The following is a 16,821-nucleotide window of genomic DNA, read 5'->3' as shown; positions in this document are numbered from 1 at the left end:
AAAGAATCAAATTAGAGATACTGGACAAACAAAAACAGACACTCTACAACCTCAATACTCAAGAAAGGAAAGCAATACTGAGCCTTAAAAGCTATGACAACATAGTAATTAAACCAGCTGACAAAGGAGGTGCCGTAGTGATTTTGGATAAATCCAGCTATATTCAAGAAGCAAACAGACAGCTCTCCAACAACATCTACTACAAAAGACTAGAAACAAACCCCACGCTACAATACTCAAGGGAATTGAAAAATATGCTTAATGATCTTTCCTCAAAATCATCTAACATACTTACATTAATACCAGCTAATCCTAAAATAGGCACCTTCTACATCTTACCAAAAATACACAAAGTAGGAAATCCAGGTCGTCCTATCATCTCTGGTTTGGGGACACTAACAGAAAAGATATCTGGTTGGGTAGAAAACATTCTTAAACCCATGGTAAGGAATACAACCAGCTACATCCAGGACACCACTGACCTTCTTAACAAATTGACTGCCATGGGTCCGATCCCAGAGGGTGCCATCATGGCTACAATGGATGTTGAATCCCTTTATACCAACATTCCACACGAGGACGGTATTGCAGCTTGCCAGCATTTCCTTCAGCTAAATGATCTACCAACAGAGCCCACACTACAACTTATCAGGTATATACTAACTCATAACTATTTTTCATTTGGGAATGATATATATCTACAGACAATGGGCAGTGCTATGGGAAGTAGGATGTCACCGCAGTATGCAAATTTATTTATGGCCAGGTTGGAGGAAAACTTCCTTTCAACTTGTGAAATTAAACCATGGGCTTACTTCAGATTTATAGACGATATCCTATTAATCTGGACAGCATCACAGGAAGAATTAATCAGATTCCACAAAAACTTCTCAGAGTACCACAAGAACATCAAGTTAACACTCAGCTTTTCAACCTCCCATGTCAGTTTCCTGGATACCACAATTTATATACAAGATAGAATTTTGCAAACATCCATATACCGTAAACCAACTGACCGGCATATTTACCTAAAATGGAAGAGTTTCCACCCGGAACACACCAAAAAATCTATTGTTTACAGCCAGGCTCTGAGATATAACCGAATATGTTCTAATTCAGAGGACAGAGACAGACAACTTATGTCACTACGTAAAATATTCATAGATCAGGGATATCATCCACAAATCGTTGATGATCAAATACACAGAGCAACTTTAAAATCAAGAGAGGAACTGTTGAAGTACACCCCAAAGACTGAAAACAACAGAATCCCAATTGTGGTAACCTACAACCCAAAATTAAAGACACTGAGGAAGATATTGAAAGCCCTACAACCGATACTCCATAAAGACAAACGCCTGAAGGATGTTTTTCCTGATTTACCACTGCTTGCTTTCAGACAACCTCCCAATTTGAGACAAATGATTATCAGAAGTGCATTATCTACACCAGAGACTCCAGGCACATTACCCTGCAATAACACAAGGTGTGAGACCTGCCCTTATATCTTGAGCACAAGCCAAATACAAATACCAAACTCACAGAAATATCATCAAATACAAGATCAATTTTCCTGTGAGACATCCAATGTTGTATACATGATACGCTGCATGAAATGCCCCTCAAGAGGAATCTATATAGGAGAAACAGGACAAAAACTGCGCACAAGAATGAACCATCACCGCTTTAAAATCAATGAAGGTAAAATGGACACACCAGTGGGCCAACACTTCTGTGAACCAGGACACAGCATGCAAGATCTAAAAGTACTTGTTCTTAAGGGTAACTTCAAAAATGATCAATCAAGAAAACTTTCTGAGTACAAATTTATGAAAATGTTCAAGACATTAACAGAAGGTTTAAATTGTGGAACAGGATTCATGACACCTTATGTAACATGATTGATTTGGCTTCATGATCTTCAGAAACCTGCTGGATTTCATGTATGGTTGCACTAACTCACTGGCTCCAGCCTGCTGATCACCTGACACCTAACGGATAAACAGTAACCAGCACAACTGTCATCTTCGTGTTTACCATTTATCTGCAGTGTTTTACTTCACCTAACATCTGAAAATATGCCTGAAGAAGGGGACTAGATCCCAGAAAGCTTGCATCATTTAACTCTATTAGTTAGCCATTAAAAGGTATTATTTTTTACAAAACGTTGTTTTTTTCTACCTATATAATTTGTTTGGCTAACACGGTACAGAAACTTTTTTGCTACTAAATAACATAGGAATCGCGGTAGGGTATTTCCACTACCGCGATTCGTTTTTTTGTCAAACGCGATCGCGCCACGGAGCGATCTTTGCCGCGATTTTGCTATGCAGTACAGTGCATAGCAAAATCGTGAACGCAATCGCCGGAGCAACTGCTAGTGGAAAAGGGCCCTTCCTGTCAGCCAATAACTCCTCTAGGCCTCCAAGTGCAGCAATTATTCATTCCCCTTCCTGCCTGCAGTCCAGCATTATCGCCCTGCCCCTTTCCTTGCTAATTGTTTCGGCCAGGACTTTCAGACCTGGGTTTTCTTGGCATTTCCTTTATCAGTAAAGTGTCACCTACCACTGGGTAAGTTGCTGCAAATAGGAATGTCACTAATTGTACACACATTACTCAGGTGTGCTCAGTGTTGCTTGTGACTCGTGCAAAAGCTGACCCCCATACTTTTACTTAGTGAGTCAGACTTACATTTCTAGACTTATACTAGAGCATATATGCTACATAAAAATGAAAACATACTGCGTTCCATTAGTACAGTATATGGTGGAGTTGGCTGCAGAGTTTTGCATTAGCAGCTGCTCACATAGTAACACATACCTAACTGCAGGATACAACTGGAACTGTTAAATCGGTCTGTGTTTCAATATACCTCTGTATGCTTAAGCACCTTTTTACTGGCTTGTTTTTACTGAGAGTTATAAAAAGGACCAGGTTACAGAAGCATTACCATAAAAAAAATATTTAATTTGTTGTAACATGCAATGCACCTTCTCACAGAGTCTCCTTCAGGCGATTTATTGAATCTTTTTATTACTGTTCTGTTTCTCTGGCTCGGCCGCTGAGCAGCCATTTCTACCTGCCTCCAGCAGTGACTGCAAGGCATTGTGGGAAGCATCAAGCTCAGAGAAGAACACTGACGGGCATGCAAGCTGTGAGGTAATTTAGTACTGCATGGATAGTAACGCATACCAGTCACTAATCTGGGCAACAGAAAATTATAAGAAAAAACATTGCTAGAAGTTATTATTCCCTGTAAAAAAATGCAAGTCAAAATTATCAGTCGTACGAGACAGAAATTAATGACGTAATAATACAATTTGGACATGTACCACCTCTTCCATATCCCAATTTTTTTTATTTTTTTTTTGCTCTTCAATGCTAAACTCGCTGTTTCCTTTACAAAAAGAAATACAAGACTACTTCACAGACCATGCTTTCTGCATAATATAGATTTGCTTCTTATTCTAGTATTAAGGCTACTTGCACACCAAGACATTGCGTTAGGTGCCACGTTAAGGTCGCATAACGTACACCTAACACAACGTATAGAGCTGCAAGATAGGACGGTAGAGTGAGCCGCGTTAGGCGGCTCTATCCCTATAAGGTCTCCCAGAGTGGCGCTGATTGGCCGGCGGGACCACGTGATGCGGAGCGAGACACTCCGCATCACGTGGTCCCGCCGGCCAATCAGCTGCCGCCAGTGCAGTGAATATTAAGTAGCCATGTGCGCGGCTACTGTAGCTGGCTCTCCCCGCCTCCTCTCTGCTCCCCACTGAGCATGTGCAAACAGTCTAACGCGGCTATAGCCGCTCTAACGCCGTAGCATGCTGCACTTTCGGGAGAACGTGCAGCGTTACATGTAACGCAACGTGGGCTGTGCGAACAGCCCACTTGTGTTACATTGCTGTGCGTTGGGGGAGCATTACAGGCGCACTAACGTGCGCCTGTAACGTCCCTGTGTGTAAGCAACCTTAGCCGTCAGTGGCAAGATACTTGTAGATGCATAATCTGTCATGCCATTTCTAAAAGTGACTAATGAATCAGCTTTTGCGATCTGAAATAAAAGTCTTGCCCCTCATCCATTACTGGTAGGTTTATCAGCTGATCATGTGACTTTCCTCACAGGATCAACAGTCAGCAAGTTTTTCAGCAAGAGTTTCTGCAAAGCCTGCTAAAAGATTTTATTTAATGTGAATTAAAAGTTGCTAAATACATTAAAAAAGTATTTAACATAACAGGTTTATAAGACCTTTTGTCCTATTCCATTACAGTATGCAGCCAGCCATGTTTTTCTACATGTGTCAAATTATTTATCACATGCCTTTTACTATAGAGGACATGGCATTGCCTGGGTATGTATTTGGTTGTTGTTGGCTCCACCTACTTTTTCTAACCTTGACACACAGTCACTAAATGACCAAGTTTGTGAGCTATGGGGACCTTGGAATCAATAATTTGTATTTTCCCATTAAAATGAAACAAATCTGATTGACTGACTGTGGCACCACCCACTTGTCTGAATTTGAACCCCATGACCAACTGTAGCAGGTTTGAGGCCTCTGCCATTAACAGTGTAAGAATGGCAGCAGTTTAAATACTCCCCTTGAAAAGTAAATAGGTGAATTTGATTGGCTTTTGTAGGCTCCACCCACCCACCTGACAGCAGGAAAACACACACCAAATTGTGTGTGTATATATATATATATATATATATATATATATATATATATATATAGATATATATATAGATATATATATATTAGGGCTCTAAAGTGAACACGAGGCGTATAGAAAAGAAAAGGTAGATATTTACCAACCTAGCCCGAAGCTAACTTACCTAGAGGCTTCCTGTGTCCTGCAGGCCTCCACCGTTGCGCAGACCCCCCTAACTAATACAACAAGATCTTGTTGAATACGACAATGCTTGTGCACAAAGATAAGCAACCTGACAGACTGCTCATTCACAAGCCTCATGTAACCTGACAGACTGCTCATTCACAAGTCTCATGCAACCTGACAGACTGCTCATTCACAGTCCTCATGCAACCAGACAGACTGCTCATTCACAGTCCTCATGCAACCAGACAGACTGCTCATTCACAGTCCTCATGCAACCTGACAGACTGCTCATTTACAATCCTCAGGTAACCTGACAGACTGCTCATTCACAGTCCTAAGGTAACCTGACAGACTGCTCATTCACAATCCTCATGCAACCTGACAGACTGCTCATTCACAAGCCTCAGGTAACCTGACAGACTGCTCATTCACAATCCTCGGGTAACCTGACGGACTGCTCATTTACAATCCTCAGGTAACCTGACAGACTGCTCATTCACAATCCTCAGGCAACCTGACAGACTGCTCATTCACAAGCCTCATGTAACCTGACAGACTGCTCATTCACAAGCCTCATGCAACCTGACAGACTGCTCATTCACAATCCTCACACAACCTGACAGACTGCGCATTCACAATCTTCAGGTGACCTGACAGACTGCTCATTCACAATCCTCATGTAACCTGACAGACTGCTCATTCACAATCCTCAGGTAACCTGACAGATTGCTCATTCACAATCCTTGTGCAACCTGACAGACTGCTCATTCACAATCCTCATGCAACCTAACAGACTGCTCATTCACAATCCTCATGCAACCTGACAGACTGCTCATTCACAATCCTCATGTAACCTGACAGACTGCTCATTCACAAGCCTCGTGTAATCTGACAGACTGCTCATTCACAATCCTCATGCAACCTGACAGACTACTCATTCACAAGCCTCGTGTAACCTGACAGACTGCTCATTCACAATCCTCATGCAACCTGACAGACTGCTCATTCACAATCCTCATGCAACCTGACAGACTGCTCATTCACAAGCCTCATGTAACCTGACAGACTGCTCATTCACAATCCTCATGCAACCTGACAGACTGCTCATTCACAAGCCTCATGCAACCTGACAGACTGCTCATTCACAATCCTCACACAACCTGACAGACTGCGCATTCACAATCTTCAGGTAACCTGACAGACTGCTCATTCACAATCCTCATGTAACCTGACAGACTGCTCATTCACAATCCTCAGGTAACCTGACAGATTGCTCATTCACAATCCTTGTGCAACCTGACAGACTGCTCATTCACAATCCTCATGCAACCTAACAGACTGCTCATTCACAATCCTCAGGTAACCTGACAGATTGCTCATTCACAATCCTTGTGCAACCTGACAGACTTCTCATTCACAAGCCTCATGTAACCTGACAGACTGCTCATTCACAATCCTCATGCAACCAGACAGACTGCTCATTCACAATCCTCATGCAACCTGACAGACTGCTCATTCACAATCCTCAGGTAACCTGACAGATTGCTCATTCACAATCCTTGTGCAACCTGACAGACTGCTCATTCACAATCCTCATGCAACCTAACAGACTGCTCATTCACAATCCTCATGCAACCTGACAGACTGCTCATTCACAAGCCTCGTGTAACCTGACAGACTGCTCATTCACAATCCTCATGCAACCTGACAAGACTGCTCATTCACAAGCCTCGTGTAACCTGACAGACTGCTCATTCACAATCCTCATGCAACCTGACAGACTGCGCATTCTGTAACGTCCCTGTGTGTAAGCAACCTTAGCCGTCAGTGGCAAGATACTTGTAGATGCATAATCTGTCATGCCATTTCTAAAAGTGACTAATGAATCAGCTTTTGCGATCTGAAATAAAAGTCTTGCCCCTCATCCATTACTGGTAGGTTTATCAGCTGATCATGTGACTTTCCTCACAGGATCAACAGTCAGCAAGTTTTTCAGCAAGAGTTTCTGCAAAGCCTGCTGAAAGATTTTATTTAATGTGAATTAAAAGTTGCTAAATACATTAAAAAAGTATTTAACATAACAGGTTTATAAGACCTTTTGTCCTATTCCATTACAGTATGCAGCCAGCCATGTTTTTCTACATGTGTCAAATTATTTATCACATGCCTTTTACTATAGAGGACATGGCGTTGCCTGGGTATGTATTTAGTTGTTGTTGGCTCCACCTACTTTTTCTAACCTTGACACACAGTCACTAAATGACCAAGTTTGTGAGCTATGGGGACCTTGGAATCAATAATTTGTATTTTCCCATTAAAATGAAACAAATCTGATTGACTGACTGTGGCACCACCCACTTGTCTGAATTTGAACCCCATGACCAACTGTAGCAGGTTTGAGGCCTCTGCCATTAACAGTGTAAGAATGGCAGCAGTTTAAATACTCCCCTTGAAAAGTAAATAGGTGAATTTGATTGGCTTTTGTAGGCTCCACCCACCCACCTGACAGCAGGAAAACACACACCAAATTGTGTATATATATATATATATATATATATATATATATATATATATATATATATATATATATATATATTAGGGCTCTAAAGTGAACACGAGGCGTATAGAAAAGAAAAGGTAGATATTTACCAACCTAGCCCGAAGCTAACTTACCTAGAGGCTTCCTGTGTCCTGCAGGCCTCCACCGTTGCGCAGACCCCCCTAACTAATACAACAAGATCTTGTTGAATACGACAATGCTTGTGCACAAAGATAAGCAACCTGACAGACTGCTCATTCACAAGCCTCATGTAACCTGACAGACTGCTCATTCACAAGTCTCATGCAACCTGACAGACTGCTCATTCACAATCCTCATGTAACCTGACAGACTGCTCATTTACAATCCTCAGGTAACCTGACAGACTGCTCATTCACAGTCCTCATGCAACCAGACAGACTGCTCATTCACAGTCCTCATGCAACCAGACAGACTGCTCATTCACAGTCCTCATGCAACCTGACAGACTGCTCATTTACAATCCTCAGGTAACCTGACAGACTGCTCATTCACAGTCCTAAGGTAACCTGACAGACTGCTCATTCACAAGCCTCAGGTAACCTGACAGACTGCTCATTCACAATCCTCGGGTAACCTGACGGACTGCTCATTCACAATCCTCATGCAACCTGACAGACTGCTCATTCACAAGCCTCAGGTAACCTGACAGACTGCTCATTCACAATCCTCGGGTAACCTGACGGACTGCTCATTTACAATCCTCAGGTAACCTGACAGACTGCTCATTCACAATCCTCAGGCAACCTGACAGACTGCTCATTCACAATCCTCATGCAACCTGACAGACTGCTCATTCACAATCCTCATGCAACCTGACAGACTGCGCATTCTGTAACGTCCCTGTGTGTAAGCAACCTTAGCCGTCAGTGGCAAGATACTTGTAGATGCATAATCTGTCATGCCATTTCTAAAAGTGACTAATGAATCAGCTTTTGCGATCTGAAATAAAAGTCTTGCCCCTCATCCATTACTGGTAGGTTTATCAGCTGATCATGTGACTTTCCTCACAGGATCAACAGTCAGCAAGTTTTTCAGCAAGAGTTTCTGCAAAGCCTGCTGAAAGATTTTATTTAATGTGAATTAAAAGTTGCTAAATACATTAAAAAAGTATTTAACATAACAGGTTTATAAGACCTTTTGTCCTATTCCATTACAGTATGCAGCCAGCCATGTTTTTCTACATGTGTCAAATTATTTATCACATGCCTTTTACTATAGAGGACATGGCGTTGCCTGGGTATGTATTTAGTTGTTGTTGGCTCCACCTACTTTTTCTAACCTTGACACACAGTCACTAAATGACCAAGTTTGTGAGCTATGGGGACCTTGGAATCAATAATTTGTATTTTCCCATTAAAATGAAACAAATCTGATTGACTGACTGTGGCACCACCCACTTGTCTGAATTTGAACCCCATGACCAACTGTAGCAGGTTTGAGGCCTCTGCCATTAACAGTGTAAGAATGGCAGCAGTTTAAATACTCCCCTTGAAAAGTAAATAGGTGAATTTGATTGGCTTTTGTAGGCTCCACCCACCCACCTGACAGCAGGAAAACACACACCAAATTGTGTGTGTGTGTGTATATATATATATATATATATATATATATATATATATATATATACATATATATATATATATACATATATATATATATATATATTAGGGCTCTAAAGTGAACACGAGGCGTATAGAAAAGAAAAGGTAGATATTTACCAACCTAGCCCGAAGCTAACTTACCTAGAGGCTTCCTGTGTCCTGCAGGCCTCCACCGTTGCGCAGACCCCCCTAACTAATACAACAAGATCTTGTTGAATACGACAATGCTTGTGCACAAAGATAAGCAACCTGACAGACTGCTCATTCACAAGCCTCATGCAACCTGACAGACTGCTCATTCACAGTCCTCATGCAACCAGACAGACTGCTCATTCACAGTCCTCATGCAACCAGACAGACTGCTCATTCACAGTCCTCATGCAACCAGACAGACTGCTCATTCACAGTCCTCATGCAACCAGACAGACTGCTCATTCACAGTCCTCATGCAACCTGACAGACTGCTCATTCACAGTCCTAAGGTAACCTGACAGACTGCTCATTCACAATCCTCATGCAACCTGACAGACTGCTCATTCACAAGCCTCAGGTAACCTGACAGACTGCTCATTTACAATCCTCAGGTAACCTGACAGACTGCTCATTCACAATCCTCACACAACCTGACAGACTGCGCATTCACAATCTTCAGGTAACCTGACAGACTGCTCATTCACAATCCTCATGTAACCTGACAGACTGCTCATTCACAATCCTCAGGTAACCTGACAGATTGCTCATTCACAATCCTTGTGCAACCTGACAGACTGCTCATTCACAATCCTCATGCAACCTAACAGACTGCTCATTCACAATCCTCATGCAACCTGACAGACTGCTCATTCACAATCCTCATGTAACCTGACAGACTGCTCATTCACAATCCTCATGTAACCTGACAGACTGCTCATTCACAAGCCTCATGTAACCTGACAGACTGCTCATTCACAATCCTCATGTAACCTGACAGACTGCTCATTCACAAGCCTCAGGTAACCTGACAGACTGCTCATTTACAATCCTAATGTAATTTTGCGCACCGACCCTCTTCACCCTCTGGGATACAGCGTTGGAAGCCCCTGAACACTGGCGAGGTAAATATTTATCTACTGTGATTCTGCCCAGGTGCAGTAGCTGGTTTCCGCTCGGGCTCAGGTGGAAATAGCCGAGCCCGATTGGGTCTGATCTACTATGCAGGCGACTTGTGCCTATTTTCTGGGGAGGATGTATTTTCAGGGGAGACCGCGTTGGATCCTCCCTATCTATAGTCCTAATCTCAAACAGGGATCCTTTACAACCAAATCAACAGTGATACCCATGTTACTATTCTGCCAGGTTCCCTTTAATAAGGAAAAACATAATTTGGAGCAGCTAAAGACTAGAGGTTTTCTATACAGTTTCCTGTCAGGATAAGCAAAGTACTGTGTGGCTTTCCTCTACCCCAGCCATTCATAGCTCTGTGCCTCAATTACCACTGGTGTCTCAATTGTGCTTTAATTCAGAGCAAGTAGAGCATGCAGCAGAAGTGAGAGTGTCAGTTGTTTATAGCCTATTAATTCATTCTCAAGTGTTTACCGTCTTGAAACTGACAAGATTTGAAGATCTTACCATTATAAATGGCTAAGGTGTACAAAGCCAGTTAGGTAAGCTTGCTAATGTCATTTACCAATTAAGAGCTTTTAGAGTGGCAGAAGAGTTAGAACGACCTTGCATTGGCAGGATTTCATCTGCTAATAGACAATCCTTGGAGAATAACAATAGAAAGAAGGTAAAGTTTTAAAGGGTCACCTGATCAATCTTCCATGAATACCTCTATAAAACTCACAGAACTCGATATGCCTAAAATGGTATGCGTTCTCCTCAGTGAGATCAGCTGTCATGACTATTAATCACCAAGATAGTCAAATGTTCTCATTCGCACACTTGTGGTTGTGATGAACTTACTTCAGAAAGCAGAAGTTAAAGGGTATCTGAAGGGACATACGTGACGTAATGCGATTAACCTGTACATGCACAGCCCCAATGCCTTTGGTAGCCTTGTTTATCTCACCACCTCCAGCGATGTGCATCCATCCACTACAGCTCACCGCTTGCTCCATTTCTTGGTTCTACTCCTGCGCTGTGTGATTACACGTAACATGAAAAAAATGTAGATACTAGGCGGAGGGCGAGTGGTGAGCTGTAGAGCAGGCATGGGCAAACTTGGCCCCCCAGCTGTTAAGGAACTACAAGTCCCACAATGCAGTGTAGGAGTGTTACAGCTACAGTCATGACTCATAAAGGCAAATGCATTGTGGGACTTGCAGTTCCTTAACAGTTGGAGGGCCAAGTTTGCCCATGCCTGGTGTAATGCATGGACAGACATTATTGGAGCACGCAAAGGCGGCGAGTTAAGGTGGATTTCAACCTTTAAATATAAAATGAGACATTTTTCAGTCCTATTTAGGGTTAGGCCGATACATATACAATTGTTTGCCTCGTCGGTTTATCTTTAGGGTTCCTTTAATACTTCCAACTCTGATATACTACAGGCTCATCAAAACAAATATTGCCCTATTAAAATTACTACTGCTGTGAATTCAAAGACATTTTGAAGCATGCATTAAAGTCCTGTTGTAATATGTGAAAGCCGCAGCCAATCTTGTCTCCTAGTTAAAGACCCTTCCCCCACTTTTCACACCCCAAATGTTTTGTGTCAAAAAGTCGGCCTATCCTCGGTGATATATAGTAATTCCTGGGGGAATCAGCACCCAAATAAAGTTGGGTTTGTCTTCCACTCCCCCCCCCCCCCACAAAGAAAAAAAATTATATATATATATATATATATATATATATATATATATATATATATATATATATATATATATATATATATATATATATATATATATATATATATATATATACATACACACACACACACACATATATATATATATATATATATATATATATATATATATATAATGCATGCAGCACACAGGTGCTCTAACACAGCACCAAAAAAGTGGGTAGCATAATAATGTGTGGTTTGAAACTTAACCAATACTGGTAGATGTTCATTTGTAGTGATTATTCGTCTACATGCTGAAAAGGTACCCTTATAGAAAGGTCCAGGAATTTAGACCTACTGCAGCTTGGGAATTTTCAGGGCTAGATTTAACCTGAAGCTGACCTCCGATTGGAAAATAGCTGCAAAATCCAGAGGCAGATCTGAAGCAGACCTGCTTCACCGATCAGGATTTACACCCCTATATTGCATATTATTTTGTTCAAGATAAATGGTTGTAGCAATTCGGGTTTTTATATATTGGTTATTTAAAAGGGATCCCGAGCCAAAGCTCGGGATCAAAAGAAAGAAACCTCAAGATCCTATTGAGGCTTCCCTTGTTGACCTGAAGCGTCCCGTTGCTGAGCGCTCCCCCCTTTACATCTGGGCCACAAAGCTCCTCTTCCTCAAGCGTGGCCACGGGAGCCCGCCTGCGCAGTACCACGAAGCTTGCGGCTCCGGCTTACTGTGCATGCGTGGGCGGGCTCAGTCAGCTATTGCGCGCGCACACTGGAGGAAGAAGAGTTGCACGGTCCCAATATGATTGCCAAAACTGCATTGTCGCTAATTTTCTGGGGGGCCACGCTCAGCAACAGGAGACAACAGAGCAGGGAGGAAAGCCTCAATAGGATCCTGAGGACTCCCTCTCTTTAGGTAAGTATTTAATTTTGTACCGGCAAAAAAAAAAAATGGATAAACGGCAGAAAAATGTCCAGTTAAGTATTATAATGTACCTTTGTATACACACATAACTCAGTAGATGTAAAAATAGGTTATATCTTGCTTAGACTATATTTGGGAGGCAGTCCCAATTCCTCTATCAGTCGGCAGGGATGGGCTCACGAGTAATCACGAGTCTGTAAGGACTCAAATTCGTAATTAAAATGTGCCGTAATTGCCGCAGCTGTGCGGCTGGATGATATGGGGTTATTTACCCACAATTCCGCCCTCCTGCCTGCGCTTCAAATAGCTTGCATGCATCCTATTGGACACGTTGCAAGCCTAACCGAGGCGCACTTCCTCCTTCCGGCTTGAAAAAGGGAGTGCGTGTAGTGAGGCCTGCAAAGTGTCCAATAGGACGCGTGCAAGCTATTTGGAGCGCAGGCAGGACGGCGGAATTGTAAGTAAATAACCCCTTATCTTCCAGCCGCACAGCTGCAGCAATTAAGGCTCATTTTAATAACGAATTTGAGTCCTTACAGACTCGTGATTACTCGTGAGCCCATACCTGTCAGTGGGATCCTTTTTCAATCCATGACACAGAGGTTGGGGAAAAATTTTACTTCGGGCATCCTGACAATTGTACTTACAGCTTCATGTTATACTAGAATATAACAGAGCCAGACATCACATCACTGACTCAGAACAACTTCTGTCTAACTTGTGATTTCTAAGGTGCTGATCTGGTACCTCCACCCCCCTCCACCACAACGCCACACCCGGGGACTGCGGTAGATGCACTAATATTAACTGATCTTTTGTGCTGTTAAAGAGGTACTGTAGTGACATATAGTAGACTGTAGTAAATTGTTCAGGATACCCACTTTTATATTTCTTATCCTTGTGTCAGCACCAGAAACACTTCCCATATCTATATATAGCTGCATATTGGTATGTAACCACCCTCCCAGTGATGTTTACCCTAGGCAGAATTCTACTTCCAGAGCATTCTGGGAGACCAATTGTTTCTACTGACTTCGAAACACACAAACAACAAACAATACCAGCAGTCAAAGACGTTGTCACCTGTGATAAATGTAAGAATATAAACCAGGGAGAGGAAAGATTTTACAATTTGCAAACATTGACAAAATAATTTATACAGTAATATTGTTAAAATAAGCAATTGTATTCATTAAAGGGGAACTATGGGAAATTCTGCTGACCCTGCTTACACTTATACTAGGAAACATCAGTTTGAAAGCCAAGTTTTCTATTTCTAAAGGGGCCCATACACTGGTCGATTTCAGCCATCGATCGATCGATTCTATAGAATCTATCGATCAAAAATTGAAATTTCCCATTCGATCGATTTGTGGCCGATTTCGATCGATTTGATCTATCTGACAGGATGAAAGATCTAGGTCGATCTGCTGCTGCCAGCAGATCGATGGTCCATAGAGTTGCATTGGATCTAATGGTCCAATAATGCATTTAGATGGTTTTCATTATGAAATCTGTTGGAAATCAGATAGATTCCTGTCAGATTGGACTTGACAGGCATCTGCCAGAAATCTATCTGATGGTCAAATCTGCTGCAAATCTATAAGTGTATGGCCAGCTTTAGCCTCTTATGCTGGGTACACACTGAGATGTTCTGCACGATTTACTGTCAGATCGATTATTTCCAACAAGTCAGATCGATTTCTGAGCATTTTTCTAGTGATTTCCTATTGAAGTGAGCGGAAATCGATTGGGAAAAGTTCGGAAATAGATCGGACATGTTGAAAACAACCGATCTGACAGTAAATCGGCCAGCTTTTCCCTGTCAGAAAGCAGCGTGGTAGTACCCTCTCCATTTGGTTTGCTCTCACTGCCTCCTCTCATCTGTCTCTCTCTCCCCCTGGCAAGCTGCAGCCATTTTACCTGTAAACTTGTTGCTGCACAGGACTCTGACAGTGTGCTGCTCTTTGTAATTGATGTGTGAGAAATATATAAATAGCCAAGCAGCTAAATTAGAAAGTTTACTCATTTTTCAAACTAGTCATTAAAAACATGCAATTCTTCCTCTGTAGAGGCCTCAAAAGAATCACTTGCGGGTTATTTTCTCTTCTACAGTTTCCTGCAGTTTACTTTTAAAAGTGTGAATTTTTGATGTAGACCAAACCTCTTTAACCCCACCGCCCAATCTCTACCTCTCTACTCCTTCGCTCTTTTCCTCCACTATTCACGCCCCCATCAACTTTTTCTGCACACTCTCAATAATCCAAAATGCAGGCCAAGAGAGGGACAAATAATAGTAGACAGAAAACGTATTAGTGTACCGTCACTTCATACCAAAAGCGTTAATACTCAACAGAAAAAGTCCTGGGTTCTTGATGAGGCACACAAAATGTATTCCAATGTCATCTTTCTCCAGGAGACTTATTTACTCAGATGGAAAACTCACATTTTCAAAGTCAAAAGTTCAAATTATATTCCACTCAATAAGTCCCAGGGGGGAAATGGAAGAGGTCTCAGTCTTAATTTCTCACCAGTTGAACTTGGAATTAAAGATCTACTGAAGTACGCCAAGGAAAGAATTACTCCATGGGTACAGTAAGCAGAAAAAAAATCTCACTTTTAAAAATGTCTACTTCCCAATGTGGGCCTGGCCTCATTCATGGAGACAATGGTATTATGCACTTTTATCAAGAGGACGGATTTGACACTCCCAACTGATAAATATCCATGATGGGCCATCTCCTCCCCATATAAAGTGGTGAAGAGAGGGTACAGCAGAATTAAACTGATTTGGATCTAGCAAATGCTTAGAGAGTACTGAATCTTAAAGGTCGAGGCTACACCTTCTATTCACCTTATAATAATTAATTCTAGCTAGACTGTGTATTCATCACCCAGATACTTCACCAGAAAAGTGAAATGCATAAAGAGAACCCGAGGTGGGGTACGACTGACAATGAAATCTGTATACAGAGGCTGGGTCTGCCTATCCTGCCCAGCCTCTGTTGCTATACAGATCCCTCGAAAGCCCCCCCTTCGCTCTGCTATCCCCCATAAATCACAGCCGCGCTGCCAACACACAGTGTGTCACAGCGGGCTGTGTTTATCTCTGTCAGTCTGCCTCTCCCCCCACCTCCTGTATAGCTCCAGTCCCCGCCCGCGTCCCTTCCCTTACCGCTGATTGGAAGGAAGGGACGCGGGCGGGACCAGAGCTATGCAGGAGGCGGGGGGAGCACGCAGAGTGACAGTACAGATGTAAACACAGCCCGCACAGCGCGGCTGTGATTTATGGGTGATCGCAGAGCGCAGGGGGAACTTAGGGGGGATTGAAATAGCAACAGAGGCTGGGCAGTATAGGCAGACCCAGCCTCTGTACGTGGATTGCATTGTCAGAACCCCGCCTCGGGTTCTCTTTAATTGAGGAGGTAACATAACTGGATAATGGCCTAGTAATAAGATTTAGTGTATCAGAAAAGTTAGGGAGAAACCATATTTTGTGAGAAATGCAGCTAGGGTCAAGTTTAGAGATATGATCTAGGAAGTTATAGGTTTGGGTATAGCTAATTAGGGATGGAAGAAAAAAAATGCATCTTTCAACAAGATGGCAAGATAAAATGGTGCAACTTGAACTGGTACATAAAAAAAATTTAAATAAAATCTTTAGATACGTTTAATGCCAATTGAACAACTAGGAAGAAACCCAACCAGGCTGTTATGCCAAAACAAAAATTTGCTATAGAGAAAAACTATAGGCCAGAGGTGTCAAATAGCTATGGGCCTCAACCATAATAACAGCTAAACAAGACAGGAAATGGCATGTACTCCATACCTACCCAGAAATACCAAAATGATTCAAAGCAGTTTATCTAGAGCTGTATGTTTGATGTACATGACAGAACCTGTAGAAAGCCCTATAGTAGAGTGTACATGTTTATGAATTTGCATATTGAAGACTCTAAACTCACTGAAAGTGCATCAGCTCTGCTAGAGGAGCCAAAAACCTTAGAGCTGGTTTAAGAGGTCTAATCCTTGAAACCAGGAAAAAAAACAACAAGTATTGGCAAGATCTACAGCATTACCGTATA

General features: G+C 42.1%; 2 protein-coding genes across 6 annotated transcripts in view; one reads left to right on the top strand and one right to left on the bottom strand.

Moving 5' to 3' along the window:
* The window catches only part of KAZN (kazrin, periplakin interacting protein), a 294,829-nt gene that overhangs the window by 76,194 nt on the left and 201,814 nt on the right, over nt 1–16,821 (bottom strand). The gene's annotated exons all lie outside the window — the stretch shown is intronic.
* The window catches only part of LOC137521377 (uncharacterized), a 30,285-nt gene continuing 14,142 nt past the window's right edge, over nt 679–16,821 (top strand). The window contains exons 1-2 of one of the 2 annotated variants that reach the window (XM_068240533.1): nt 679–2,147; nt 3,070–3,159. In XM_068240533.1, coding sequence (XP_068096634.1) covers nt 708–1,901 — 1,194 coding nt within the window. In that variant the 5' untranslated portion in view covers nt 679–707 and the 3' untranslated portion in view covers nt 1,902–2,147; nt 3,070–3,159. The remainder of the gene's footprint in view (nt 2,148–3,069; nt 3,160–16,821) is intronic. The other variant, XM_068240534.1, reaches the window with a different exon arrangement.

Source organism: Hyperolius riggenbachi, chromosome 6 (genome assembly GCF_040937935.1).
Source record: "Hyperolius riggenbachi isolate aHypRig1 chromosome 6, aHypRig1.pri, whole genome shotgun sequence".
Taxonomy (NCBI): Eukaryota; Metazoa; Chordata; class Amphibia; order Anura; family Hyperoliidae; genus Hyperolius; species Hyperolius riggenbachi.
Note: the sequence above shows the minus strand (reverse complement) of the source record. Positions and strands in the feature narration are given on the sequence as shown.